This window comes from Fundulus heteroclitus, chromosome 18 (genome assembly GCF_011125445.2).
Source record: "Fundulus heteroclitus isolate FHET01 chromosome 18, MU-UCD_Fhet_4.1, whole genome shotgun sequence".
In the NCBI taxonomy this organism is placed as follows: Eukaryota; Metazoa; Chordata; class Actinopteri; order Cyprinodontiformes; family Fundulidae; genus Fundulus; species Fundulus heteroclitus.
Genome location: NC_046378.1, coordinates 23,150,332 through 23,177,459, shown reverse-complemented (window position 1 = coordinate 23,177,459; position 27,128 = coordinate 23,150,332). Strand labels below are relative to the sequence as shown.

The following is a 27,128-nucleotide window of genomic DNA, read 5'->3' as shown; positions in this document are numbered from 1 at the left end:
GACAAAATACATTAAAGCATTCTTTTATTAAAAAAATTTTTTTTTTTCCAAACGTATCAAATTGTTTTTTGCACTAAGTGGAGAAAATTAACCAGGAAGCATGATGGGAAGGACCAAAAGTGCCACAATTCATAAATAAATGTTAAACATTTATCTTTGATTCTGATATAATTGTCATTAAATAAAACATTTAAATGATTCAATAAATTAAAATGTGGAAGGATTGAATACATGACTCGGTGGGCAGGGCTAACGCTGTTACAGACGAGGTGATTGGTCAGCAGTTAAAACCACTGAACGTTAACCAAACTCTGTTTATTTGAAGTAAGGCACAGTCAAAATACATAAATGAAATATTTAAAACATTTTTTTTTAGGTATTCAGCCCATAAAAAGGAGAAATAAATTGTTTTAAAACATCAAATTTAAATATTTATTTGTAAAAACATGTATTTGTTGGATTGTGGCCCTTTTGGCTCTGGACAAAAGGAAGCCTGCTTCTTCTGGGAAGCATTCATCGATGCTAACGTTGCATCAGGACAGTTCAGGAGGACGCTCCACCAGATGAAGCTGTGGTTCTGAGCCGCGTCACTTTGGTTCCTGCTCCTCAGTCCTTGTGTGGAGCAGAACCGCCTGTCCTGCGAGCCCGACCTCCACTCCTCCTTCAGGAACCACGTACCGGACCCCGTCGCTGGCTCTCACAGGGTCCATCACCCTCAGCTGCCCGTTGCTCTGGGCGACGCTGTCCAAACTCCACAGCTGGTAGCGCAGGCTCTTACCCTGCTTGGTGAGGATGTAAACCTCTGTGGCGCTGTCAACGGGACAAGGGAGGTGGTTGCCGCTGGTGACGTAGAGCCAGGGCAGCGTGGGACTGGGCTGAGCGTGCTCGTCGTTTACACTCCCCCGGTCCAAGCCGAGAAGCACACCTGCAATCAATGGATACGGTCTGGGTTTATGGCATAGACCATAGACATTATATACGTAGACGCGTGGTTGGGCGGGTTCTGCCTATGCTGCGATGCGTCAGAGCGTCCGCCATCTTAAATGTGGCAAATCTGCAGTTACTCAGTCACTTAAACAGTATCAGAGGGACTTTAATCTCTGAATATACTTTGTATTCGTAGTATTTTTATTTTTGTAATATTACAAGTTTATTTTCGTATCCCTTTAGCTTCAGTCTCCTGAATTTATTCTTAAAGAATAAAAATATTTAAAATAATCAAACCTGGCCCCATTACTCCAGGAGTGAAATGATTCTGCAAACTGTGACTATTCTGGAAATGTTCCCACTTAATTCTCATGATATGACGTTTTTCTCATAACATTACCACTTTTGTTTTGTAATTTATTTTTCAAATAAATAGCTGTGTGATTTTTCTTTATATTTTCTTTATATTTTATATATATATATATATATATATATATATATATATATATATATATATATATATATATATATATATATATATATACACAAAATCACAGCTATTTATTTGGCTTATTTAAAATACTTGAAAATCTATATATGCACATCTATGTCTAAATACAATAGTCTGTACTGTATGCAGACTTAAAACCTTTAAAATAAATGGTCTTGCACAGCTTTTTTTCTAGTGTTACCACTCTGCAGCTTTAGTGTGTCCAGTTTTGCAACATGGTGCAGCCTTAGTTTATAGAAGGCAGATACAAGTAGTGAAATCAGCCAGAATACATTTCCATGCAGCACAGGAATGAGGCATCTTCTCTGATCCACGTTCACAATAACAGAACTCAACTTTTTTCTGCCACATACAATATGGCGGTGACATAGACGTGCGAACCTGCGCCCAACGACGCGTCTACATATATGATGTCTGTGGTTTATGGTTCAGTAAGGTAGCTTAAACACCAAAATGAACAGTGAAGCGATTTAAATCTAAATTACCTTACAGAAAAGTATTATGTTTCAATTCTTGCTGCAGGTTTAGGTCTCTACTTTGATTTATTGTAATCTAAACTACTCCATTATAGCTTTGGCTGTACGTTCGGGGTCATTGTCCCGCTTAAAAGCGATCTCAAGTGTTTCACAGCCTCAAAGTGGGTTTTTTCCCACTCTTCCCCTGGATTTGGATCGTCCATCTTCCCTTTAACACGGACCAGCTTGGCTGTCGTCGCTGGAGAAAGAACCACGTTTCACTCTGGGGACGGTGTGTTCAAGGTGACGTGCGGTTTTAGTTTTCTGCCTCAAAGCGTTGTGCCTGTCTGCCATTACGTTTAATTTTGGTCTACTTTGACCAGAGTATCGAGGATTTACCATGGGAGATTAGAGATAAATTCTTTTTGAATTGAAAAAGCTTCCTGGAGAGAAAGCGAAACGTCTTCAACTACGGAAAACAAGTCCAGTTGCTTTGTTTTTTTACTTTTTTTGGAATGACCATGACCTGGATGACTGAGAATCTTCACCAGCATATTAGAGAAAAAGCAGATAAATGCCAACACCCGTTCATTATTTACTATTTCTGCGTGTCTGTTAAATTAAATGTAAAAATGTATTGACGTTTGTAGTTTAAATTATGTAGGAACTTAAGTATAAAAACTTTCGCAACAACGCCGATCAGAAACTACTGATGAGTCATCTGGTTTCGTAAAACGTTTTATTTCTGTAAAATGGAAACTAATACTATCCTTAAAATCTGGAAAGTCTATTAAACTGTAAAAAAATGAAAAGTGGTTGTATTATTTTATGTTATTAAGGAGATCCTGACCTCAGACTGAAGGAACCCGTCAGACTCTGACATTAAACCAAATCCACTTCGTGAAAGCTTGTGCCGAACTTTCCAGTCTGCGTTTCTTTTAAAAAGAGCCGACCGACCGATCAGGTCTTACCCGAAGCGACGGCCCAGTGCGCCCTGTGACCGTCGCGCTGGCACGGCTCATGGTTGAAGTCCTCATCATACCTGCAGATAGGGTCAAGGAGCTGCACGCTGCGGGTAACACAGGAAATGCAGTGTTTGGTTTTGTTGGCGCTGCAGGATACGGGATGAGAACAGGCTGTCCGCTCCACAGGTGTTTGATGATGGCTGCCGCGTTTCCGCCGCTCAAACCTCCCGACAGCAGCTCGGCCTTACAGGCGCAGAGCTCTCCCGCCAACAGGGCCATGTTGTGCGCTGGCGAAAGAGGGAAATTAATAGGAACAAAATGGAAGCAACACATTATAACCCATAGTTTAGACTCCTGTTAAACAAGCGTTTACAAAAATCTGATTTCATGGAAAAAATTTTTTATTAGAACCGATTTCTGCAAAATACATTTAAATGAAAAACTGGTTTAGCGACAGCAGCCAGAGAAACTGACCCAGTACTGCAGAAACGTTTACTCCACCTGGCCACACAAAAGTAATCACACGCCTTCAAATAGTTTACATTTTGTTACAAGCACAGCATCGCATTTTTAAACCAGTGCGACAGGTTTTTCAGTTTATAAAGTAATGTAATGAGTTAGAGCTCATTACATTACCTTATTGTTTTTTTTTGTAAGGAGTTACTTTGCTTTGTTCATGCTTACAGAGCTTTGATAGCCAGAAGCAAAGGTGTAATTAGTTGTGAAGTGAAAGGAAAACGATGCATGTTACGAATATAAATCTTAAAAAGCGGCGCCTTGAATTTCATTAACCTACGTGAATCCGGCACAGCCACCTTTTGTCAGGACTAGCAGCTTTGCAACATGAAGCTGACACTTTTGCCCATTCTTCATTGCAAAAATACATCTTCATCTCTGGATGCTTAACCAGGAGACCTTCTAGGGGTTCGCTGTGTCTCAGACAAGCCCTGAGGCGAACTGCAACCAGGACTTACTTCTTGGCACTCTTAAAGACTGGATTTTTGGAAATCCGAACTTAATAGCTGCCCTCTCAACGGATCCCCACACCTGAGCTGTAGATCTCTGCAGCTCCAGAGTTATCTTGTGTATCTCGGCTGCTTTTCTCGTTAATGCCATCTCTCCCTGTGCTGTTGGTTTAGGTCAGGGGCCATTTTTGCCCTCTGTCCAGCTAAACAAATTTTGTTTCTAGCCACAAAAGTTTTTATAGTATACTATAGGAAATTTTAGATTTTTTTAATTAAGATCAGCAGTTTTTATTATTTAGCAAACAGTATGTTTATATTCAGGTTTAATGCATTTTCTTCAATTGGACATTTGATTTTCATAGCAAATGGCATCAAAATGATGGAAAAGCAAGTCGTTTGCAACCTATTGACAAAAAGATACTTCATTTATCTATAGTAAAATATTCTATACACCATTAGTTTCTTTCTTTCTGGAAATGTTATGCATATATTGCAGAACTAAATGCATCCTAAAGCTAGCAATTTTAAATCACCTTCACATTTAGAAACACTGACCAATTTTTTTCCCTCCGCATTTTTGGTCTAAGTTTTTAAGAGTCAAAGGTGTAAAGAGCCACGGGTTGCAGACCCCTGCTTTAGGTGGACTGCCATACTTTAGCGGGTTTGTAGCTGTCATACCGGGTAATTGTTTGCAGTATTGGGTGAAGTACAGAATATCAGAGCAAAGGGGTGATTCTACACTTTCCAAGTAATCACTACCTTGTATTGGCCAACCGCACATGAAATACAATGAAGTTTGTGCTTTTAACGGGGCAAAATGGGAAATAGTTCAAGGAGTTTGAATACTTTAGCACAAAACATCACAGAAACCCAATATAAAAAAAACCAGCAACAGAGATCGTAATGAGCTGGAGCTTAGTGGTAAACACAGAAACTCAAAATGAAATGCACTTAAAATGGAAACAAGATCCTCAGAAAAGAAGGTTTTATGACCAAAATGTCAATTTAACACAATATCTGAGGGAGTGCAAACGGTTATCAAGTAAAATGATTACCAACAACTTTAGGAAAAGTAAATGAGGTTTAAAATGCTCTGAAACACTGATATTACCTGAAAACATCTCCCCCTGGGCAGTGTAGCCCCTTCTCACTGCGGTCTGAACCACCGCCTCCATGTCGACAGTCAGCTGTGGCCGTCGCAGGTGAGCAGCCATCCACAGAGCCACCAAACCACACCTGAAATATAAATACTCTTACCGCATGGAGAACGACTCACGTTTTATGACTCATATGTAAAACCATTCATGATGGTGGAAACAAAACAAAAAAATGGCACCTTTGTGTTTAGTAACAGAGGAACAGGCACTGCATCACAGACTGCTCTGTAAGATCAAGGCTTTAAAGCGGAAAACCACAGTTTGGTGACTTACTGGGGGCCGTCTTGGATGAGGGAAGGCACGTACGCGTTTACTAGTAACCACTGCAGATCCTGCCTGAAACTGAGAATAAAACACAAAAGCGCTGCATCAAATAAAAGGAAATTACTTTGATAGTAGTCCCACGTGGCTTTTCTTTTCAGAATATTTAAATAAAAATTTGAATTTTCTTTCTTTGCTGAAATGTTTTACAGTGTAAAAACCCAGGCTTCCATTTGTCTCTAAAAACTGCAATTATCAAAGCACTGCTGAAAAAGAACAATTTGGACAAACTACTACTCCAGACCTACAGGTCCATCTCAAACCTCCCCTTTATCAGTAAGATTGAAAAAGCTGTGTTTCAACAGTTAAATACATTAAAAGAAAAAAATCAATGCATGGATGTGGCAAAATGTTCTTCAACTGAATAAAAACAAAACTGAAGTAATCACTTTTGACCAATAGAGGAGAGATCAAAAGTTAGCACACAGCTTCAGTCGCTTCAGCTTGTAGGTGTAGTGATGGACTCAGACCTGAACCTCCGAATGCATCTAAAGAAAATTAAAAAAGTCAGCTTTCTATCACCTGAGGAACATTTCCAGGATTAAAGGACTAATGTCTCAGCAGGATCTGGAAAAACTAATCCATGCGTTTATATTTAGTCGAATAGATTACTGCAACGGTGTTTTCACAGGACTGCCTAAAAAGTGGATCAGACAGCTACAGCTGATCCAGAACGCTGCTGCCCGCGTCCTCACTAAGACTAAGAAAGTAGAGAACATCACCCCAGTTCTAAAGTCCTTACACTGGCTCCCTGTATCTCAGAGAATAGACTTTAAAATACTTCTGTTAGTCTATAAATCCCTGAATGGCTTAGCACCTAAATACATCACAGACTTGTTATCAGTGTATCAACCCTCCAGACCACTCAGGTCTTCTGGCTCCAGCCTTCTCTGCATACCTAGAACCAGAACTAAACAAGGAGAAGCAGCATTCAGCTCCTATGCTCCAATTATCTGGAACAAACTTCCAGATAATTGTAAAAGTGCAGAAAGCCTGAGTTCCTTTAAATCAAGGTTATCTTGTCTTATGTCTTGACCTGCTGCTACTATTCCACTGCAATGTACTTTCCTCTGTAATGTTTTCCTTTCTTATGTTCTGTTCACATACAACACTTTGAATTGTCTTGTTACTGAAATGTTCTCCACAAATAAACTTGCCTTGCCTTCCAACAATAAAACGGAAAGTTGGCTTTGTGTAAACGTTGCATGAATAAACTCCTTTAACAGCTGAGGATCAGGTTACACTCAGGGCCGGCCCGAAGCAGAAGCAAACTAAGCGGCCCCAATTTTTGTTTTTATTTTTTACAATTAAATAACTTAAACAGGTGATATAAATGAATGATGATGAAATAATTTATTTAATATGTTTTGTGACAATTTGTATTCAGAAGTTTTAATAAAAGATTGAAGTATTTTAAGTATCGTTTATTTATTTATTTTATATTAACACATAACCTCACTGTATTCGTTTATAATATTCGCTATAACATTATAGCGTGACATTTGTATCAATAATCTTGTAGCAAAGGTGATTCTGCGTGGTGGGAGGGGGGGCCCCCAAATCAAATTCTGCTTAGGGCCCCCAAGAGGCTCGGGCCAGCACTGGTTACACTCAATAAGTTTCCCTCCCTAATCGGCTGCAGCTCCTTCAAAGTTAGTTCTGACCTCTTGGCTGCTTCTCTGATTATTTTTCTCAATGCGTGCCTTGTTGGTTTATATGAAGGGTTTTATCGTATAACCCAATCCTGCTTAAAGGTTCTCCACAGCGTTCTTTCCAAAGTAGCTGCTGTGTTCCTTGGTCTGGGCCTCATGGCTTCTTCTCTGATTAATTTTCTTCTTGCTCAGCCTGCCAGTCTTTGAGGGCAGCCATGTCTTGCTTAGTTTACAGTCGTGCCACACTCTGCACAGAGCCAGTTGTTCTCCTTGAACCGTCTGTTCCTTGCTTTTCATGACGCCGTTTGTTCACTAATGTGCTCTACCAAACCTACTGAGGCCTCTGGAGAAAACTTGGATTCATAATGACGTTAAATTACACACAGATGGGCTCTGTTTACTGATCAGTCACCTCTGCAGGCAGATGGTTGCACAGAACTTTATATGTAGAGTCATCAAAGTAAAGGGGATGCATGTAAATGCATGTCATAAATAGCAGATTTTCATTTTTAAAATGTTTAAAACCATCAAATACTTTCATTCCACTTAACAATTCCTTATTCTGAAATAAAAAAACTCTCCTGCAGTCTTTTGCCAATATTTTTTGATGTTCTTTGTCTTCATTTTTTATATTACCTTTCTTTCTGGTGGTACAATTATGTCTCTCTCTTTTGTCTTTTTTTTTTTTTTTTTTTTTTTACTTGAAGCCTTGCAAAGTAACTTCGCTCAAATGTATTTTGTGAATGCGCAGCTCAAAGTCCTGTCATATTGTTGTTGATTTGTCTATGAACAAGCAAAGTGAAAATAAGCTCTTTCCTCTTTTTTGTGTTTATATCCTTGGTCACGATACTTGACCGCAAGTTGTGAAAAGCTAGATAAAATACTAAGGATTGTAGCGGTAGTTTGACAAAATGTAATAAAATACCTTGACAGGACACATACGTGGTGGCATCTCGAGTGAAATGACAGTGCAGCTGCAGGAGCATCCGACGCTCAGTCAAAAACTCACTTCAGAGTCACATAGAGAGTATTTATGAGCCTGGGTAATTGGTTTATACTGAGAGGGACACACAGATGTTGTCATGTCACCCTACTACACCCTAAATGCAGGTAAACTGGTGCAATACAACAGCTGGGCCTCATGTGTACCCAGAACATGACCCTAATGACACTCTAATTGGTCCTTATATGTGTGTCAGTGAGGGTACTCACAGCTGACACGTCCTTTCATCACAGAAGCCTATTTGCACTCAGTTCTCTAGATTTCTGTGACAGTGAGTGACAAAGTATCTTGACTGCACTCTTGACGTGTCTCGATCTCTTTTATCATCTCTCTCATGACCTGTTTCAGATCAGACCAGTAGCATCTGGGGGTTCTGCTTGTCCTGGGTAAATCTCACCAGCTCTCCCTCTGCCTGAGCAGCAGGCAGGCCTCGGTGTGATCCCCCTCCACAGGAACCCTGCTGCTGGCTATGGTCTGGTACAGCTTCTTCTTAGCACCTGAGGCTGCTGCTGGAGGAGGAGGAGGAGGAAGTGGAGGAGGAGGAGGAGGAGGAGGAAGTGGCATCTTCAGCCTCTCCACCTAAACAGAGAGAGAGAAAAAAGCTCAGCTAAGCAACTTTTGCTTCACTTTGCAGAAGCTGAGGACGATCACTACGAGCCTACAAACACACGTCTATTCTAAAAGCCATTTAAGTAGGAATAACGCCAGAAATGTTGTTCTGCAACGACAAACGAACCGGTAGTAGTTACACTGACTTCAGACTGTCAAAGCGAGCTGGCTCTCACCGGTGACATGCCCATATTTGACTACATTCGCTGCCGGTTTCAGTCTTCTTCGTGTTTAACGGCGGTTTTGTAAACAACGTTTGGGCGCATTACCGCCACCACCTGGACTGGAGTGTGAATGGGGACACACAACTTCCTGTATAATAAATAAATAAATAAATAAATAAATAAATAAATAAATAAATAAATAAATAAATAAATAAATAAGGTGCGCGACAGCTAAGGTTCAATAAGGTTTCACTAAGGTACGGGCATATGATTTTTGTTTTCATGGAAAGAATACAAATACAGGCAAAGGACTGGCACTTAATCTAACTATAATATTTGGCAAATTTCATATTCACAAATGTAACTTTTCATCATCTTTTTTTTTTTTTTTACAGTTTTGGTGAAGGAAATTGAACTGTATTTATATACGATCTCCAAGAGTAGAAAAAAGCAGTTAAAACATATGAATGTTGTAGGTCATTGCATTAATGTCTGTAATGTCTGCTTTGTTATTTTTTTTAAATGTTTTATTTTTGTACCAACATATTTATTGGAGAAGCTTATACCCCTGGCACACTACATATTTCATATTTGTTCCCTGTTCTTTCTTTGTACTTGTAAACAAAGATGTTCACCAAGGAAATATGTTTCTTACCATAGAAGAAGTCTCTTAGAGAAGAGACGAAACTTTTCATCGTGTTTTTTTTTTTTTTTTTTTACAGTTTTGGTGAAGGAAATTTAACTATATTTATATACTATCTCCAAGAGTACAAAAAAGCAGTTAAAACATATGAATGTTGTAGTTCATTGCATATTGTTAGATTATAATGTCTGTAATGTCTGCTTTGTTATTTTTGATTTTTGTACCAATGTATTTATTGGAGAAGCTTATACCCCTGGCACACTTCATATTTCATGTTTTATTTTTGTTCCCTGTTCTTTCTTTGTACTTGTAAACAAAGATGCTCATCAAGGAAATGTGTCTCTTAGACACAAGAAGTCTCTTAGAGAAGAGACGAAACGTTTCAACGTTCAAAAAGGTTCCAGATTTCTAAACTTGCAAACATTTGAATTGTACTTGATTAAGCATCGTTTGACCAATTATGGCAAGGATTTACATACCCTGTTTCGTACTGCTTAAGGGTCATGTATTGCATGTTTGAAGTTTTTATTCAGGGACAATGTAGTGAAAAACAAGCTCTAATAGAGCAAAGATACAATACACCACATAATATGTAATATTATTAATTATTTGATTATGAAACTTTAATTAAATATGAATTAACTATTTTATGGAATGGAACATAAAACAGATTTTTTTGAAGGATTAGGAATGTGTTCAGATGTACGTATTTTGATGTATGAGATTTTTTTGAGTGACATCTATTGATGGTCAACTTTTAATCTGGACGCAAATTAGAAATGAGAAGCAACTTTTAACCAACAACTTTAGAGACCACGCTCTGTTAGCACATAAATATCCCTGGATGATAGCGTTAAATGTAATACCAGTGTGGTAACACCTACACACACACACACACACACACACACATACATATATATATATATATATATATATATATATATATATATATATATATATATATATATATATATATATATATATATATATATATATATATATAAGAGAATAGCATTCACTTATACCAGAAAACATTGTGTTTAGTCTTCAAATTAGATAATAACAGTGATTAACTGACCTTCCTCTTTCAAAATGTAATATTATTTCCCCATGTGACAGATGTGTGTTATTACAACCTCACAGATTTTATACAAACAACTAAATTCTACATTTCCCATCAACATCAAATGCAGCCACCAATACAGTATGATAGGTAATTTAAAAGGTCTGGATGTGACACAGAGCTTTAACTATTGTTCTGTTGATAGAGAAGTGGAGAATGTGACCCACTTCAACATGTTCTTGGGGCAGAATTAATTTCTTTCTTTACCAGAATGGACACTGAATAAGCATTCAGTGTACTCCACATATTGTATTGAAATATGTAGAGTACACTGAATAAGCATTCAGTGTACTCTACATATTGTATAGAAATATGTAGAGTACATGTATATGTAGAGAAAAATAAATCAATTGTATCATAATGCTTAATTGATTTATTTTTTTATGAGTTTTTGAAACTCCAACTCAGTGTCTTCAAATTGTAAAATAGTGAACAACACAATTGCAGCATGCCACGCCCTTTTCAGCATAGCACCGGCCCAGAAGGCATCAGTAACGTTTTCTCTAATTTAAAATACACCCTTCCAAGCAGGTGACAGATCCTTTGTATTAGAGTAGCTGGACGTGAGATAGTGTTACTCAGATTAGCCCGAAGAGAAAGAACTAGATCAATCAATCAATCAATCAATCAATCAATCAATCAATCAAATGCTTATTTGTCAATTACAATTTGCATTGCAATCGAAAAATCAGTTCCAGTACAACCGTCCGTCACATACACTTAAACAAACAAACATTTTGGGGGGAAACGATTGACTGAGGCCTTGCGTTGCAAAGGAACGCAGCCAGATGGAACACTGAGAAAAGACTAGCAGCAAAAACTAAACATTTATAAAAAGATACGGAATATTTTTATTTCATGATGTTTTGTCTGTCGAATAAAAGTAACTTTTAATTTCAATTCAATTCAATTCAATTCAATTTTATTTATATAGCGCCAATTCATGAAACATGTCATCTCGAGGCACTTTACAAAGTCATAATCAATCATATTATACAGATTGGTCAAAAATTTCAGAGTGCAACACCAAGAAAGCCCAGCAGAGGATGTACTTCCTGCGGCAGCTGAAGAAATTCAACCTGCCAAGGAAAATGATGGTGCAATTCTACTCCTCCATCATTGAGTCCACCCTCACCTCCTCCATCACCATCTGGTATGCTGGTGCATTGTAAGCAGAAGCTTGTAAGTCCGTTCAGGACTTACAAGCTTCTGCGTTACATTAACGCACAGTTTACTGAGTCTACATAGCTTCCGTGTGTATATCCTTTTACTTCTTATTTTACTGTATGCTTATTTTTTGTCTGCACCACCAATACCAAGCAGAAACCAAATTGGTTGTAATGTATGTTTCAATGTATGTTTCAATGACAATAAAGATGATATTACTATTATTACTATTACTTAAAAAGAGACACGTCTAAAAGTTAATATTATGATAGTCCATGTTAATAATAACAACACAAGAGCTTCTTTTTTGGATAACTGATTGCAAAAAAAAAAACGGTTTAGGTTCCACATGTTGCTATTATCGCCCCTAGCAACAGTTACCAGGTTACGGCTGCGATCATGTGATGACGGAATTCTTTTTGTGGCTCAGTCTGTGACATCAGGTTCCGCCCGTCATAAACTACTGACTTTATTTCTACACAGAAGTCCTCTTATTATTACAGACTCGCTTCAGAGAAGACGGATTGCCCCGTCAGTCAGTCAAGGGAATTGTCCTAAATTTCCCCACCGCATACAACGCCCTCGACCAAGTATGGCCAGGAAGCAGGAGGAAACAAAATCAAAACATCTCCACAGGGAATTTGTCAGTGACCTTCTGTGGAAAGTGATCGAAAAGGTCGAAGACGAATCAAACAAGCAACATGTCAGAGAAACCTTTAGGGGTGCCCACCGTCTACTTTTAGATAAGATTTTGGAAAAAACTAAGACATTTGATTTGAATGTCGTTTCAGAAATTGCAGATGAGCTCTCCGAAGAAATCTTTCGAAGCATCAGTCAAGGTAATACCAAAATTAGCAGGGAGTTGTATTTAATTACATTACTTTTGTACCAAAGCAGGTGTTGTGCAATTGTGTCACAATTCAAGCGTCACCTAGAAAAACCATTTCAAAACCCCATCTGTCTGTGTAATTTTCTCTCATGTCTTGGAACATCCAACAAATATGTTGACCCTGAGGTATATTACGAAACCTTTTCCAAGCACATGGACTCTGATGTGACAAGACCAGTGAAGGTTGACACAAGTGAGAGGAAAAGACGGGGAACACAGAAACAACGCAAACAAATAATAAGAAACATTTTTGAGAGCCTAATCCTAAAAGCCGAAGAGCACAGTTTCCTAACTCACAGCCCAGACAAATGGAACCATGCCTTCAGTGCAGTCTTTCCAGTAGTCTGGGATGAAATCAAGGATATGGATTTTGTCATCTTCCCAAAGATGGAAGAAAAACTCAGCTCAGACATCTTTGACCTTCTGTGTGGAAACGAAATTCTCCTAGAGCTCAATCTTTTCTATTTGATGAGCAAAGCCCACCCAATGGTTGTTAAAAAGATTATCAGTTGTTTTAAAATGACCCTTTCACATCCCAGAAAAGTTCATTTCAACGATGCATGGCATATACGTGTTTGGAAGGCCACCAAAAAGTGGTTTAGATCTACTTCAATAAATTCTATACTTGCATACTCAAAAGTCGCTGAGCCTGAGCCACCAACCCCAAAAGCTCAACCGGAGACAACTGGATCCCCCAAAGCTGTCGGGGGACATAAAACCTCAGAGTTGTTACAGGAAACGTTCCCAGAACCTGAACCGGCATCCCTTGAACCTGTGGAGTGTGTAGAAGCTGTTTACCCCTGGCGTTTGAACAAAGTGTCGAATAAACAAGCTGAAACTGTGGTTAGTTACACTCCAGTTGTCATACATGTGAGTCCTTGTAATCCTACTTTTGAAAAAAGATCTGGAGGTATTACCAAAAATGAAATCTTAAATTTTAATCAGTAAAAGGAAAAAGTACTATCATATTTTTATAAGGATAAGGGCTGCACAGTGACGCACTTGATAACACTGGTGCCTTGCAGCAAGGATAGTTGTGGGTTCAAATCCTTGCCTGTGCTGCGTATTGCATGTTGTCCCCATGCCAGTGTGGGTTCTCACCAGGTACTCTGGCTTCCTCCCACAGACCAAAACCATGCTTGTTATTTTAGTCTTTGTGTTTAAAGTTAGATTAGTCATTTACTGGTCTATACCTGTGTTTTTATTTATTTATTTATTTTTTTTATTTAAAAGGGACAGTGCATATTCATGAACATTTAAATGTAAATATGGCCAAATTAGCCTGAAGGCTACTTTACATCTGTAGCCCCTGGAAAGTCAATAAGAAAAAAGCAAGAAAACACCAAACAATCAGACACTAGATAGAAAACAGTCAATCAATCAATCAATCAATCAATCAATCAATCAATCAATCAATCAATCAATCAATCAATCAATCAATCAATCAATAAAAAACAGTGGAACATCATCAACACAGCACATGATAAGGATAATCTGACATTAGTGATCACAGATCTGGTTCCCTTTGAGCCATCTTTTACAATTGGTTTTAAATTAACAGAATGTAGTAGAGTCTCTCATAACAGTTGGGATGTTATTCCAATTTTCTGTACCCTTGACTGATAACACCTGTTGACTAAATGGTGTGCATCTGTGAGGTATTACACAGTCACCTCTAGTAGATGCTCTAGTTACCTTTCCACTAGTGCTGGATTTTTAGCTTAATAAACTCTCCCAGAGGTGGTTCAGCGAGTCCATTTAAACCCTGAAATATTGAACAGGCAATTTAAAATTTTCTAAAAATGTCAAAGCTAAGAATACTTTATTTTTGGAGAATGAGACAATAGTGAAAGGACATAGGTTTTCTATTGAATACTTTTAAAGCTGGGCTGCCCAGTGGTTAACACTGCTGCCATGTAGCAAGAAGGTCCAGGGTTCAAGTCCTACCCTTGCCTGGGTCTTTCTGCATGGAGTTTGCATGTTCTCCCTGTGTATGCATTAGTTCTCTCCAGGTACTCCGGCTTCCTCCCACAGTCCAAAAACATAAAACTGTTAGATTAACTGGCCTCTCTAAATTCTCTTTAGGTGCGTGTGAGAATGGTTGTTTGTCCTGTTTGTCTCTGTGTTGCCCTGTGATAGACTGGCGACCTGACCAGGGTGTACCTCACCTCTCACCCATTGACAGCTGGAGATAGGCACAAGCACCCCTCGCAACCCCACAGGAGATAGACGTGTTAGAAAATGGATGGATGGACTTTTAAAGCCTTTTTGAATAGTGATTTTATTGTTTTTAAGGTTGTCAAGTTTGTCAGTGATCAGTAATACAGTATTCAAAATGCGAACAAATCATACAATGAAGAAAGATTTTGGCAGCATTTTCAGACAATGATAACCTGATTTGTCTGAAGTTATGAATATTAAAATGAACAATTCTAGATATATTTTTTACACGTTTTTTTTTTTAAGATAAAGTAGAGTCCAAGGTAACGCCAAGATATTCAAATGTATGTACAAACTGGAGCTCTTCTCCTTTCAACAAGACCTGCACATAAGACTACATTTAATATGATTTAAATCTCCATAGACAACTCTCCATAGACAAGTTTCGGCGCTGGTTAGACATTTTTCATTGACAGCAACTGAAAGTAAACTTTTAACACGTCACAGGTACGTTTGTCGCATGATATTGCGTAGGGCAACCTTGAAACAGTGGAGCATGTAATTATGTATTGTAAGAAATATGAAGAAGAAAGAAGGAATTTGATTAGAAAGCTTACTAGGAAGAAAGTTACATTTGACGTGGTGGGTATTCTGCAGAAAAATTAAAAAAATGAATTTTATCAATATTTATTTAAATATTTAATAATTACAGGAATAATTAGGAGGATTTAGTATTTATAGATTAATATTATAGATATAGATATATAAATATAAAATATAATACTCCTCACCAGTTGGTGGCGGTAATGCACACCGAAAAGATGTTTGCCAACCGCCAATAAACTCAACACGAAGAAGAAATAGGACAACCCCGGCCGTTTCGGTATTACCGCGAGAAGAGGAAACGTGATCTGGGAAGGCCGGGACTTTCATTCATTTTCGAGGTGAGTAGCTACTCACTTAACTAACAGTTAAAGCGCATTTAAGGCATCAGTGCTTGACCGCACTAGATATTTATAGACTCGTGTTTGGTTGTTGGGTATTTAGGGTGACATTAGAAAGAAATGTTGGATTTAATTTCATTTATTGTGCTGAAAGTGTCGACCTAGCTTAAAGAGCTAACAGGCTATCACGCCGATTGACTGTTGCTAACCTTTGTTAGCCTCGTGTCTTCGTTGAGTCTCGGGTTGATACTGAGCTTTTGTTTTATCCAGGTGACCACAATTAGCTCGGAAGATGACCACCCCAGAGGTTCGTCCGAATCACACCATCTACATCAACAACCTGAACGAGAAAATCAAGAAGGATGGTGAGTTTGTGTCTCGCCGACTGTTAAACAGCAGCTAAAGGCTCATTTGATGCAAACTTGTGTCCTACTTTGTTTTCTCCTGTCCGCGCAGAGCTGAAAAAGTCGCTTTATGCCATCTTCTCCCAGTTTGGGCAAATTTTGGACATCTTGGTAGCACGAAACTTGAAGATGAAGGGCCAGGCCTTTGTTATTTTTAAGGAGATCAACAGCGCCTCCAACGCCTTGAGGTCCATGCAGGGATTTCCTTTCTACGATAAGCCCATGGTAGGTTAACTAAACACGCTAAATATCAGCAAATATCTCCACATCTGTTTAAGATTATTTCAACCAATATTGTTTCCTTAAGTTGTCTGCTGAAAGAATGTAAAGAATGTAAAGAAAGGCATTTTGCTTCTATTTGTTTGAAAACCCTTTTGCTCCAAATGGACATATTGCTTCTGATCTTCAGAATGTCGATTAGGTAAACTACAGATAAAACTACAGAACAACACGATAGCTTGTTGGTTCATGCTTTCATGTAACTGAATACAACAAGATGAGAAAAAAAAAAACACACAGAATGCCTAAAACTCTGGGTCAATTCCTGCCTCACCTATTTCAACCTAAGATCACAGACTGCTTTAGCTTTTACTAAATTGAATGACCAAAGTTATGAAGTGCTGTAACGCTTCTCGTTCTTCACCCAGGGTGCTTGCGCAAGTCTTGAAAGTCTTAATAAGTATGCAATTTTGAAACACTGCTTTCCAGACCTTGAAAAGTCTCGAATTTTGTGTGAAAGTCTTAATAAAGTATGGGAAAAAGATGTGTGGTAGAATTTTACATTATGCTCAAAGGCATTGTGAAATGAGAAATAGGAAGGTAGGCTATAAAACTATAATTTTACTAACTGGTCACGTACTGTATCAGCCTAATGGAATCAAACACTTGTTTGATGTGAAATTCATGTACTTGTGATTTTCATGTTTTGAAACGTTTTCATCAGTAAAAGCATAATTTACTGTGAATAATGCATTTGTTCATTGAATACTAGCCTATAAAAATTAACATTTCTAATAAACAGTTTGTACAATCTCAACCAATGAAGTAGGCAGTAGGCACACAAGTATACAAGTACATAAAGTTAAGGTCTTGGGGAAAAAAAATATCACTTTTAAAAAAGTCTGGAATTTTAATTTGGAAAAAGAGCAAGCACCCTGTTCACCTTGATGGACAACCCCAGCATCTATTAAACGTTTACTGTAAGCTCTTACCTTTTTTTGTATACATTTAGCTCTTTTGAACACTTCACAAACATACTAGAGTTGAACAATGTATTGAACTGTAATCGCCACCACCGTTTAGGTGTTTGTGATATAGTGTTCCAACACGCCTCATATCTTCAGTATTTAGGAGGCTAAAATACAGTATTTTTAATCTCCCACCCATCGCGCTTTGCGTGCCAAAATCCTCTTGATGCCCACACCTGAGATTTCAATGGGGGAGAAGCTACAGCTCAGGGAAGAGTGGAAATATAGGTTCATGAAATCACCGCTGTGCCTAAACGGACGCCAACCCTCTGATCTCAGGTCGCAACGAGCAGCTCTACTGTCTTCTTCTGTGAGACATGCACGTTTATTAGAATTCAAATGAATTCTGGGTGGATTCAGCAGTGAGATAATCTAATTTTATTACTTGTTTTAGAGTTTATATAATCACACTTTTTTGCCAGAAACTTTCAGGAATCTTACCGTAGCATTAAGTACTGGTCAATCAGTTTAATACATAGACTTTTTTGTTGGTTGCACTTCATGTTCAACAAGGATTGATGTCCAATTAAATTAAAAGCTGTTCTCTTGAATAATATTCTGATTTAATAAATACATTAAAAGTTCTTGTTTTAAATTGTCCTTAATTACAAACATCTTTATCAAGAGGCCATTTTTGTTGTGCTTAATGCAGAGAAAAGTCAGAATCAAATCGCAATTTTGGTTGAAATATATCGTAGTCAGAACGTAATCATTTCTGCTGAGTTGTTACGCAGCAGGTCTTTTAGCCCCTAATCTGCACAGCGAGGAAACAGATTGATTTGTTGTTTGTATATGTTTAAAGGACACGATAAATTAAACTGAGAAAAAAAAATCGCATTACATCGCAATAACAAGATAAAAAAATCGCAATTAGATTATTTTTCAAAATCGTTCAGCCCCATTACTGAATCTTCCTATTCCTGCAGCGAATCCAGTATTCCAAGACAGACTCTGACATTATTGCTAAGATGAAGGGCACCTATGTGGAACGAGACCGTAAGAAGGAGAAGAAGAAGCCCAAACCTGAAAGTATAAGTAAGAAAGCGGCTGCAGCCATGGTGGCCGGAGTAGCTGCAGGCATGCCGGTGAGTGGAACACGGGTTAAAGGTTGTCTTTTTAGGACAGAGGCTTTATACCTGCTCATGGAGAAATGTAAGAAAACCACAGGCCGTGCTTTAAAATGACGTTTTCCTCTCCAGGGAATGCCTCCCATGAGCCAGGCCCCACGGATGATGCACATTCCCGGGCAGCCTTACATGCCTCCTCCGGGAATGATGCCCCCGCCTGGAATGGCTCCCGGCCAGATTCCTCCAGGTGCCATTGCTCCTGGTCAGATGATGCCAGGGCAGATGCCGCAGCAGGTAGTGTTTCTGTCTGTTGTTCGCCAGTAAAAAACCTGTTTTATTAATGCAGCGGTTTGAGGTAAAGCGTCGGTTCTTTTCTTTCAGATTTCAGAAAATCCCCCCAATCACATCCTGTTTCTCACAAACCTGCCCGAGGAGACCAACGAACTCATGCTCTCCATGCTCTTCAATCAGTCAGTACCAGCTCACTGTCTTTCTGATGTGCAGTTTCATGTTGGATTTGGTGTTTTCCAGAGCTTAGTGGGGAATTTGTTGCTGAAAAGTGCGGTTCATGAAGGCAGATCCTGACTTGTTGACTTCCTTCAGGTTCCCTGGCTTCAAAGAGGTGCGTCTGGTTCCCGGCCGTCACGACATCGCCTTTGTGGAGTTTGAGAACGAGGTCCAGGCCAGCGCTGCACGAGACGCCCTGCAGGGCTTCAAGATCACACAGACGAACGCCATGAAGATCTCTTTCGCTAAGAAGTGACCCCTCCTCCTCCTCGCGGGTCCTGGGTTTAGATGCTTGCAGGTCGTTTTGTTTTTTTATAAGAATGTTGCTGGTTTGTGGACAGTGATGCTCTCCCGTCAAGGATTTCCATGTAAGTATACAAATAAATGTCAAGTTGCTGGGTTTTAAACACTTCAATGGCAGAACAAATTTCTGGATGGAAACAAGCACAGAGAGAAATGAAAAAGATGCATAATGAAGGAGAGAAGCACGCGGCGCATTGATATAAAGGACAAACTATCAGCCTGAACGTTATGACTAATGACGAGTGAAGAAGAAAAAATGTTGCTTTTCTCATTAGAATTGCACGAAGCAGATTATATTTGAAGCTATTACGTTTATTGGAGGCAAATAACATAAGGAAGTCGGTATCTGCAGCAGAATCCAGTGATACGGCTGGAGATAAAAGGTTCTGGGGAGATCGCAGCAGGTCAGGGAGGCACCGGGTCGTCTGAGGGATCTAACTTCTAAAACAGCTTCAAATCCACCAGCAACTTGATGTAGTTTTAGTTTTTTTTTAACATGAACTGTTAAAGCATTGCACCCAGAGTCTGGGCTACCAGACATTGTACCTGGAGCTTTTTCTTGCTTTTTTTTTTATTAAAACACTTTATATAAAACTCTTGTCTGTGTGCATCTTTCGTTATGAGTTTGTCTGTTTCAGCCCTGATTCCACTTGGTCCTTCCCCTCCTCTCTCACATTGCTCTTCGTTCAGATGGTGGCTAAAATAACAGGAAAAAAGTATTTTCCTTCCACATTATGACGTTGGTTCATTACAAATATCAGCTCAAGGTACTTTTTAAAACAAAAAGATTTGTTTTTATGCAGAAATATAAAGCCAAAGTCATAGATTCAAATTAAGTCAGTCCTTTGCATGGATGTTTAGTCAACACTTATCAATCCTGCAGATTAGGTTTTTGTTTTATAAACAAAAATATATGCTATATTTAACATAAAATGTACTTGAGTGTGTTTAAATCCACTTAAATGTTTGGTCATATAATGCTAACATGCTAGTAAAAATATTCTATATGATGTAGTTGCAAAAAAAACGTTAAATCTGATTTTTATCTTAAATTTATTTTAAAGAGAACCCTTAACCTCTTTTTAACCTTTAGGCATTTAGAAACTGCTGACTAATGGTTGAATATTTCACATTTTCGCTTTATATCAAGCTTAATATAACGTGCTTTAAATGAGACATCTCAGTGATTATAGTGCCATTTAAACATCAAAAGTTAGGACACCCTACCCCTTTATATAAGGAAGGGTGACGGCTAAGAAAGCGGTGCTGCACGGTGGAAATGTGACTCAGGAAAACCAAAAGATGCTTTTGTTGCTTTCTAGCATGTTTTTATAAGAATAGCAGCTGCATTTAAAAACCCTCCACTATCAAATAGTTTCAGTTAATTTCCAAATTTTAATTGGAAAATAATGTACTTCAAAAATAATGACCTGTTTAATCAGAATAATGGCAAGGCATTTCTCAATTTAAAGACTTACCATCATAGCAACCGTTAAATTGTGTAGTTCAATTCATACTAATGTGGGTTTTCATATTTTAAGTTCTTAAGCAACAAAGATTATGCAAACAATGCACTTTACCATCAAGTGTTTCTTAGTGCTAGCCATTCAAAAATGATTAAAAACATTAACATGGAGGGAAGATGGATTCAACTTTCTCTACAAATATAAATCAAAAACGCATAGTTTGTATTTACAATGAGTTCCCCCTTTTTACTCTTGATACCTGTCGATAAAGTCCAGGGCAATTAATGGTGTCTGGAAGTCAACTAATTAGTAAAGAGAGCTGATCTGTGTATAAATCATCCAAACTTTTTGTGCCACAGGCCATAATCTGCAAGTTGAAAGCACCCAGGAGCCATAATAGATTTTTAAAAAAAACACTAACTTTATAGTGAATATTTTTCATCAGTTAATTAAACATGCAAACCCAGCAGATTGCCTCAAGTCCTGACACGCATCATTCACTCTGAAAGAGCGTAGAGGCTGAATCCTATTTCTTACTATTATTCATTGACTGTCTCTTGCATTCACTGTTTACCTTGCAGTCTTGGATGTTATTTATAACCTAACCAGTGACTAAACTTCTCCATAGATTCAGCCCTTTTAATTTTCAGATGACGAACAGAGCTCTTAGATGTTCAAAACTTGGATGTTGTTTTATAAGCTAATCCTGCTCTGAACCTGTCCTTAACTTTTCTCCCTGACCCGATCTGCTGTGTTCCTTGGTCTTCCTGATGCTTTTTGTTCTCTAATGTTCTCCAACAAACTGATTAATTTGTATCCGGGGGGTCCAAAGGGCAGACACGGCCTTTGGAGAAGTTGTGTGGTCCTGGACCACAACATAACGACACAAATTTGGCCCTCCAGAAAATGAAACAGAAGCTGAAGGACAATGTATTTTTTTTTTTTTGAGGACAAGATTTCCAATGATAATTCTATATTTTCTTATATTTATAAATCTTAAAAGTATCTTCCTTTGTCTTTCTTGGGAGAAATTTGCTTTGGTCTTGAATCTTTTGATCAGGGACGTTCAAAAGTACAACACATGGCATTTTTCTTTCACTTGCTTTTTAAATGTAATTGTTTTCATTTCAATATCATAGTATTGCGGGTCACTGACATCAAGATGAAAGACTCACGCTTTAGTCTTCTTGGAAATGAGCTACATCTGTTTCTTTTGTGCCTCTGAACCTTTTGAAATCTCTGGAAAAATTGGAATCAAATAATTTACAGAGCTCTCTTGTTGAGAGAAACTCATGACCGAATGCAGATTATTTTACAGAATTGATGATTGCATTGAGGGGAAAATCAGCGACGCATTATGATCTTCTCGTAAACGTTGACAGATTAGAAAATGCCTTCAGTTTATTTCCCTGATCATAAGAAGTCCTGTCGGCGTTGCGGCGTAATGACAAACTAATAAAGACCTCCTCTTCCCCTCAAAGGCCGGATTCATGAGCTTCAGACAGGAGTGACGTGTGAATTAGGCCTGAAAAGCCCAATTTAGACTGGCAGTGTCAGCTCTTCGCTGGGCGCACACAGGGCCTCCCTGTTGTAGACTTAAACTGTGCCCTGGGTAATTGTCTGCAGGTCAGACCAACACAGTACACACACAAAAAAAATCACATTCTTCTGCCGTTTCCCAAGCCTTTCCTCACTCCCTTATTTTGCCTTGAGAAAGCGCTGACCTTAGCCTCCAGGGCGCCGTGTGTGTGTGTGTGTGTGGGGGGGGGGGGGGCATGGTCTTGGAAACATGACTTCCCACTCAGCAGAAGAATAATCTTTCTGTTGCAGTGACTGAAGGGACACGTCTAGCTGCTCATTGTTTGAAGCCAAGTCACATTTGGGTTGCTGAGTAAAACTCAGACCTTCAGAAATTTACAACCATGTGCAGAACGGTGAGGTTTGTTTAAAGCTCCATTAAAGAAGAAAAACAAACTCTACGTCCTCACTGAGCAACCGGAGGAAATAAAGAATGGAGTTTCAAATGTTTTTATTAAGAGAATAAGGCTATCTAATCTGAAAAGTAATTCCCCCTAAAGCTTAATGACTGGTTGGGCCACATTTGGAAGCAGCAAACGTTCACTCAGCTTTCTGCTAAAACGCATAACGAGTCTTTCACATCGCTGCGGAGGAATTATGCAGAATGATTTTAATTCCCTGGAGAGTTAAGAAAAAGAATGAACGGCCTGTTTAACGTCACTCCACGGCATCTTAATTGGATTTGGACTTTGACTAGGCCAACCCAAAACATTTCATCCTTGAGCAAACTCTTGGCCGGCCATCCTACTGGATTTGTCTGGCAGAGAGCACGATTCATGGTTCTGTCAATCACGGCAAGTTGTCCGGGTCCTGACGCAGCAAAGCTGTGTCTCAGACCATCACACCGCCGCCTCCGTGTTCATCTTTCAGTGAGCTGGTGAAGATTCTCAGTCGTCCAGGTCACGGTCGTTCCAAAAAGAGTAAAAAAACAAAACAACTGGACTTGTTTTCCGTAGTTTGAAGACGTTTCGCTTCCTATCCAGGAAGCTTTCTCCATTCAAAAAGCCTGGAACAATGTGGAGTAACAAGCTTTATACTACTGCCCAACAAAGGCCTTGTAATGACTTAGATAACATGCATATTCAACAGAAACAGGTTTCTTGGAGAAAATCCAAACACAAACACATCTTTCAGTGAATTTGCCAACTGTAAATTGACTATTCGGCTGCTTTTGGAGTAACAGCTTCTCCTCCCTGAGTGACCTTCTCAGCCTGTGTCGACCATGAGTTTCACTGCGGATAATGACACTTTGCTTGTGTTTTGGGAGCTGTTGTCTCGTTGGACAGCTTGCTGACCAGACATTCAGCCCTTTATCCTTGTGTATAACTGAACAGGTGAACGTGGCGCCTTCAGGGATGCGGAAATTGTAACCGAATAGGGACCGGGCTTGTGGAGATCCTCTGTTCTCATCCTGATTGAGGGGCTTCCTTAACGGACACTGACCCAAGAGAGACCTGCCACCATCATCTCGTCAGGGTCTCCAGGGGTTTTGATTACTTATTGTAGCTCCCTGGGGATGCTGCAGCCTGTTTATGCTTTGCACCTTTAGTATTGTTGATCCTTACACTGCAAAAATGGATCTAAAAATAAGTAAAATGTTCTTAAAGTTAGTGTATTTATCCTTGATTTGAGTAGATAAAATTGATTATCTGCCAATGAAATGAGTATTTTGACCCCTAAAATAAGATAATTAGATATCCTGCACTTGAAATAAGATGATGGAGATGAATTGTTCTTATTTTAAGTGCAAAAATCTTATTCCATTGGCAAATAGTCTTATTTACCTGAACAAATCAAGGACAAATACACTAATTTTAAGAACATTTTACTTATTTCTAGTTCTGTTTTTGCAGTGTTTCTGTTATTGGTTTAGTTTTCTGTTCAGTATTTATGCTAGCAATGAGTCTACTGAAACAGAACTACTGTTTCAGTAGTTCTGTTAGATCTTTGTTTTCGTCCCGCTTTTCCTTCGTTTAGTTAAGTTTTTACCCTCATGTTTGGCCATTCTCATGTTTTTCTGTTAGATTCAGTTCTCTCTCAGCCCCTGATAGCTCACCACCCTCCTTTCCTTTTGCTTATTTGCCTTTTACTCATTTCACCTGCTGCTCCTTCCGTCTCCTCACCTATATAAATCCAGCCAGTTCAGTCACACCCTTGTCAGGCCCTCTGTTATCTGCTTTCCATTGAGTTGTGTTCCTGGTTCCTGTCAGTTCTGCTGGCTGCCTGTAAGCCTCGCTTTCATTTTAATAAATGGTCCCGTCGCTGCGACATGTCATTCTCACAGTTCTTCCCCGCACTTTGATCCACAAACTCAAAACACACAAGACCTGACACATCTGGGCTTTTCGAAAGTGCTTGAACGCATAATCGTCTCAGTAAATTTAAAACTTCTGAATTTGAAAGTGATTAAAATGATCTTTCTCATTTAGCAAATAGAAATAACCCAGACTAAACTGAAACAGAACCAGTCTTGTCTGATTTGTAGTCAAATAGTGACGTTATGCATGTTTGTATGGTTTATCTGTGATGGACTGGCGACCTGTCCAGGATGCACGTCGCCTCTTGTCCAGTGTTTGAGATGGAACCCCCCCTCCACGACCCTGCACGTACCAGCGGGTAAAACTTATCGATGGATGGTTTATCTAAACCAGGGGTGTCAAACTCATTTTGGTTGAGGGGCCGCATACAGCTTAATCTGATCTCAAGAGGGCCACATGAGTTAACTCATTGCAAGATTAAATAGAACTAATGAAAGTGGACTTGTTGTTGATTTTTATATTAAATGAATTTCACTTTTACACAATATATTATGAATAACCTCAGCGTTTTTAACAAAATATGTGCAATTTCAACAATACTTTTACTCAGTTAAACATTTACTTGTGCATTATGCATAAGAACTGATCACAGTGATTGTACAATGTTGAAAAACATTTATTCACATTTTTTGGAACTTAAAAACACTGTCCTGCATGACAAAATACAGCAAACAGATAAAAATTAAGAAATTATTTAAAATCAATTTTCCACATCTGACGCTCAGTACTACCATCTGCTGATTAAAACACAGAAACTGCAGATTTTCAATTAAACGAAGTACATGTTTTTTTCAATAATTGTTTTATCATTCTCTTCCTTTTATCTCCTCTTTCTTTCACCTTTTCTTTTTTTCCTCTTATTCTTCCTTTCCTCTCCAACGTTCCCATTGTAGTGTCCATCTCATTTGAGATATTCCCCGCATGAATCATAATAAAACTATTCACATTCATAAATCAAGCGGAGCACTATACTGCTCCACTTGTGAAAGTCAAATCTGATGAGCTCTTTTTGGCATTAAGACAACAATTGTTATTGCCACATTGCCAGACAGGACACCCCTGATATAAACGCTGCATCACCTTTGATTCAAGAAATTGTAATGTCTTTCAGTTTTGCCTCCCTTTGAGATATTTGAGTTGTGGAAACAAATGTGATGCTGGAAGTATTGGGAATAAATGTGCGGATGTTGGCCAAAAATGATTGGTTTTCCTGCAGGAGAACTGATGTTAGAACATTTTTTCCTTCTTAAAGGACTAATTTGTAAAATCAGCTCTGAGGAAAAATTTTCCTTTTAAATCCTTGATCTAAGGATTGCGAGGATTCACTGAAATCAAACCAAGTCTCAACCTTTAAATTCCCTTTTTAAAAGATCCACCTGTAACCACAAGATGGCGCCAAATGCACAAGTGAAAAAAGCTCCTGTTTGTGTGACACAAATTCAACCATATTTTGGTGATCATCTCGCTTAAGGTGAGCCACACATAATAATTAAAACCTGAATAAAGCAGGAACTCGTGTTTCTAATTCAGATCATGCCTGCGTGTCACTGCGTCTCGTATGCAAATCAGCGCTCTCCTCCTCAAGAGGCCTCTGTTTCGGCTTCCCAGGGGTCACTGCGGAGCACCAAGCCGCGGAAACACCAGCGGTTGTCAGGGTAGGTTCTTGAGCAACAACCCCTTGATAGACCTTAAGATGAAGGAGGGGGGGGGGGGAGGACCGAGGGAGGCAGAATCTCATTAGATTGCCCTCCAGTGAAGAAGGAACATTGTGTGGAGGTCTTGAAACCAACAAGACGCGCGGCACTGTAGGTCAGATGTGGAAAATATGCCATGTGACGAGTGCCAGTGTTCAAAAGATGCCTTTACACTGCACAGCTCCCTTTTATATTTATGCGCTCAGCCGGTTATGGGGGAGCCCGGTGGCTTCATTTAGCAGCTGCATGCGAACAGCAGGATACAGCTGCAGCTGTCGGAACAAGTTTAATCACCAGCGTCCACATGTGAGGGAGCATTGGAGGAAATCATGCTGCAGGTGGAGTCTGACTGGCCCTAAGGATGGAGTCAGTAAGCATGGTCCTACTTCTCTACACACGCCCACTCTCCTAACAAACCCATTATGTAGAGAAAAAAGAAACCTTTATGCACGACTTAGGAGAAGCGTTGATGTAATATTGGTTGACCTAGATCTGTAATCACTGTAAAATAATTAAATAATTCAGCCTAGGCTGGACCAGGGCTTTTAATGCTTGTCTCAATCTAAGGTGGCCTCCCAAGCCAAGAAGACACTGTATAAAGTACAGTATAGTAAATATTTAATAGATTATGTCACAGATTTAGGGAATTTCTAGTCGGTGCAGAATAATGCAGCACCAGTCTGACCAAGATACGTAAGAAAATGAACATGGTTTGGTCATAGGGAGTCCCAAAAGTTTCATTTAGAATCATTTAGTCCAGACGAGTCTCTTGTGGTTCGCTTACTTGACTTATGGTGCGTTCCGTTTGTCTTCAGTAGTCTGAAATTTCAATTGGAACGGCCCCTAAAGTCGGTATTACGAGTCGGAAATTGGGCGCAACAAAATGGTA

General features: G+C 39.0%; 3 protein-coding genes across 5 annotated transcripts; 2 read left to right on the top strand and 1 right to left on the bottom strand.

Moving 5' to 3' along the window:
• Positions 1 to 430: 430 nt before the first annotated feature.
• On the bottom strand, positions 431 to 15,976 carry c18h19orf54 (chromosome 18 C19orf54 homolog). 3 transcript variants are annotated; one of them, XM_012881176.3, is made up of 7 exons: positions 8,712 to 8,795; positions 8,354 to 8,535; positions 5,254 to 5,322; positions 4,935 to 5,059; positions 3,016 to 3,145; positions 2,865 to 2,935; positions 432 to 925 (listed from the first exon to the last, which is right to left on the bottom strand). In XM_012881176.3, the coding sequence occupies exons 2-7, from the start codon at positions 8,518 to 8,520 to the stop codon at positions 588 to 590; spliced, it is 900 nt and encodes a 299-aa protein (XP_012736630.2). In that variant the 5' UTR covers positions 8,521 to 8,535; positions 8,712 to 8,795; the 3' UTR covers positions 432 to 587. The 3 variants fall into 3 exon arrangements, with proteins under 3 accessions (XP_036005775.1, XP_012736630.2, XP_021163554.2); XM_021307879.2 differs by lacking the exon at positions 8,712 to 8,795 and adding an exon at positions 15,865 to 15,976 and having other exon boundaries at positions 588 to 925; XM_036149882.1 differs by lacking the exons at positions 8,354 to 8,535; positions 8,712 to 8,795 and having other exon boundaries at positions 431 to 925; positions 5,160 to 5,277.
• On the top strand, positions 12,169 to 13,596 carry LOC110366501. The gene is made up of 2 exons (XM_021307876.2): positions 12,169 to 12,501; positions 12,649 to 13,596. The coding sequence occupies exons 1-2, from the start codon at positions 12,255 to 12,257 to the stop codon at positions 13,497 to 13,499; spliced, it is 1,098 nt and encodes a 365-aa protein (XP_021163551.2). The 5' UTR covers positions 12,169 to 12,254; the 3' UTR covers positions 13,500 to 13,596.
• snrpa (small nuclear ribonucleoprotein polypeptide A) lies at positions 15,547 to 19,778 on the top strand. The gene is made up of 7 exons (XM_012881224.3): positions 15,547 to 15,655; positions 15,926 to 16,020; positions 16,112 to 16,284; positions 18,233 to 18,391; positions 18,506 to 18,667; positions 18,755 to 18,843; positions 18,977 to 19,778. Exons 2-7 carry the CDS (start codon positions 15,948 to 15,950, stop codon positions 19,134 to 19,136), a joined length of 816 nt encoding a protein of 271 aa, XP_012736678.2. The 5' UTR covers positions 15,547 to 15,655; positions 15,926 to 15,947; the 3' UTR covers positions 19,137 to 19,778.
• The last annotated feature ends 7,350 nt before the right edge of the window (positions 19,779 to 27,128 follow it).

Bases quoted from the DNA above. Each gene is read 5' to 3' on its own strand.
- c18h19orf54 (XM_021307879.2), bottom strand. From the start codon at position 8,520: ATGCCACTTCCTCCTCCTCCTCCTCCTCCTCCACTTCCTCCTCCTCCT. The intron at 5,323-8,353 runs GTGAGATTTACC...TTTTATTCTCAG, and splicing joins CTCAGGCAGAGGGAGAGCTG to TTTCAGGCAGGATCTGCAGT. The intron at 3,146-4,934 runs GTAATATCAGTG...CTCTTTCGCCAG, and splicing joins CCAGGGGGAGATGTTTTCAG to CGCACAACATGGCCCTGTTG.
- LOC110366501 (XM_021307876.2), top strand. From the start codon at position 12,255: ATGGCCAGGAAGCAGGAGGAAACAAAATCAAAACATCTCCACAGGGAA. The intron at 12,502-12,648 runs GTAATACCAAAA...TCTCATGTCTTG, and splicing joins CTTTCGAAGCATCAGTCAAG to GAACATCCAACAAATATGTT.
- snrpa (XM_012881224.3), top strand. From the start codon at position 15,948: ATGACCACCCCAGAGGTTCGTCCGAATCACACCATCTACATCAACAAC. The intron at 16,021-16,111 runs GTGAGTTTGTGT...CTGTCCGCGCAG, and splicing joins CGAGAAAATCAAGAAGGATG to AGCTGAAAAAGTCGCTTTAT. The intron at 18,392-18,505 runs GTGAGTGGAACA...TTTCCTCTCCAG, and splicing joins GAGTAGCTGCAGGCATGCCG to GGAATGCCTCCCATGAGCCA.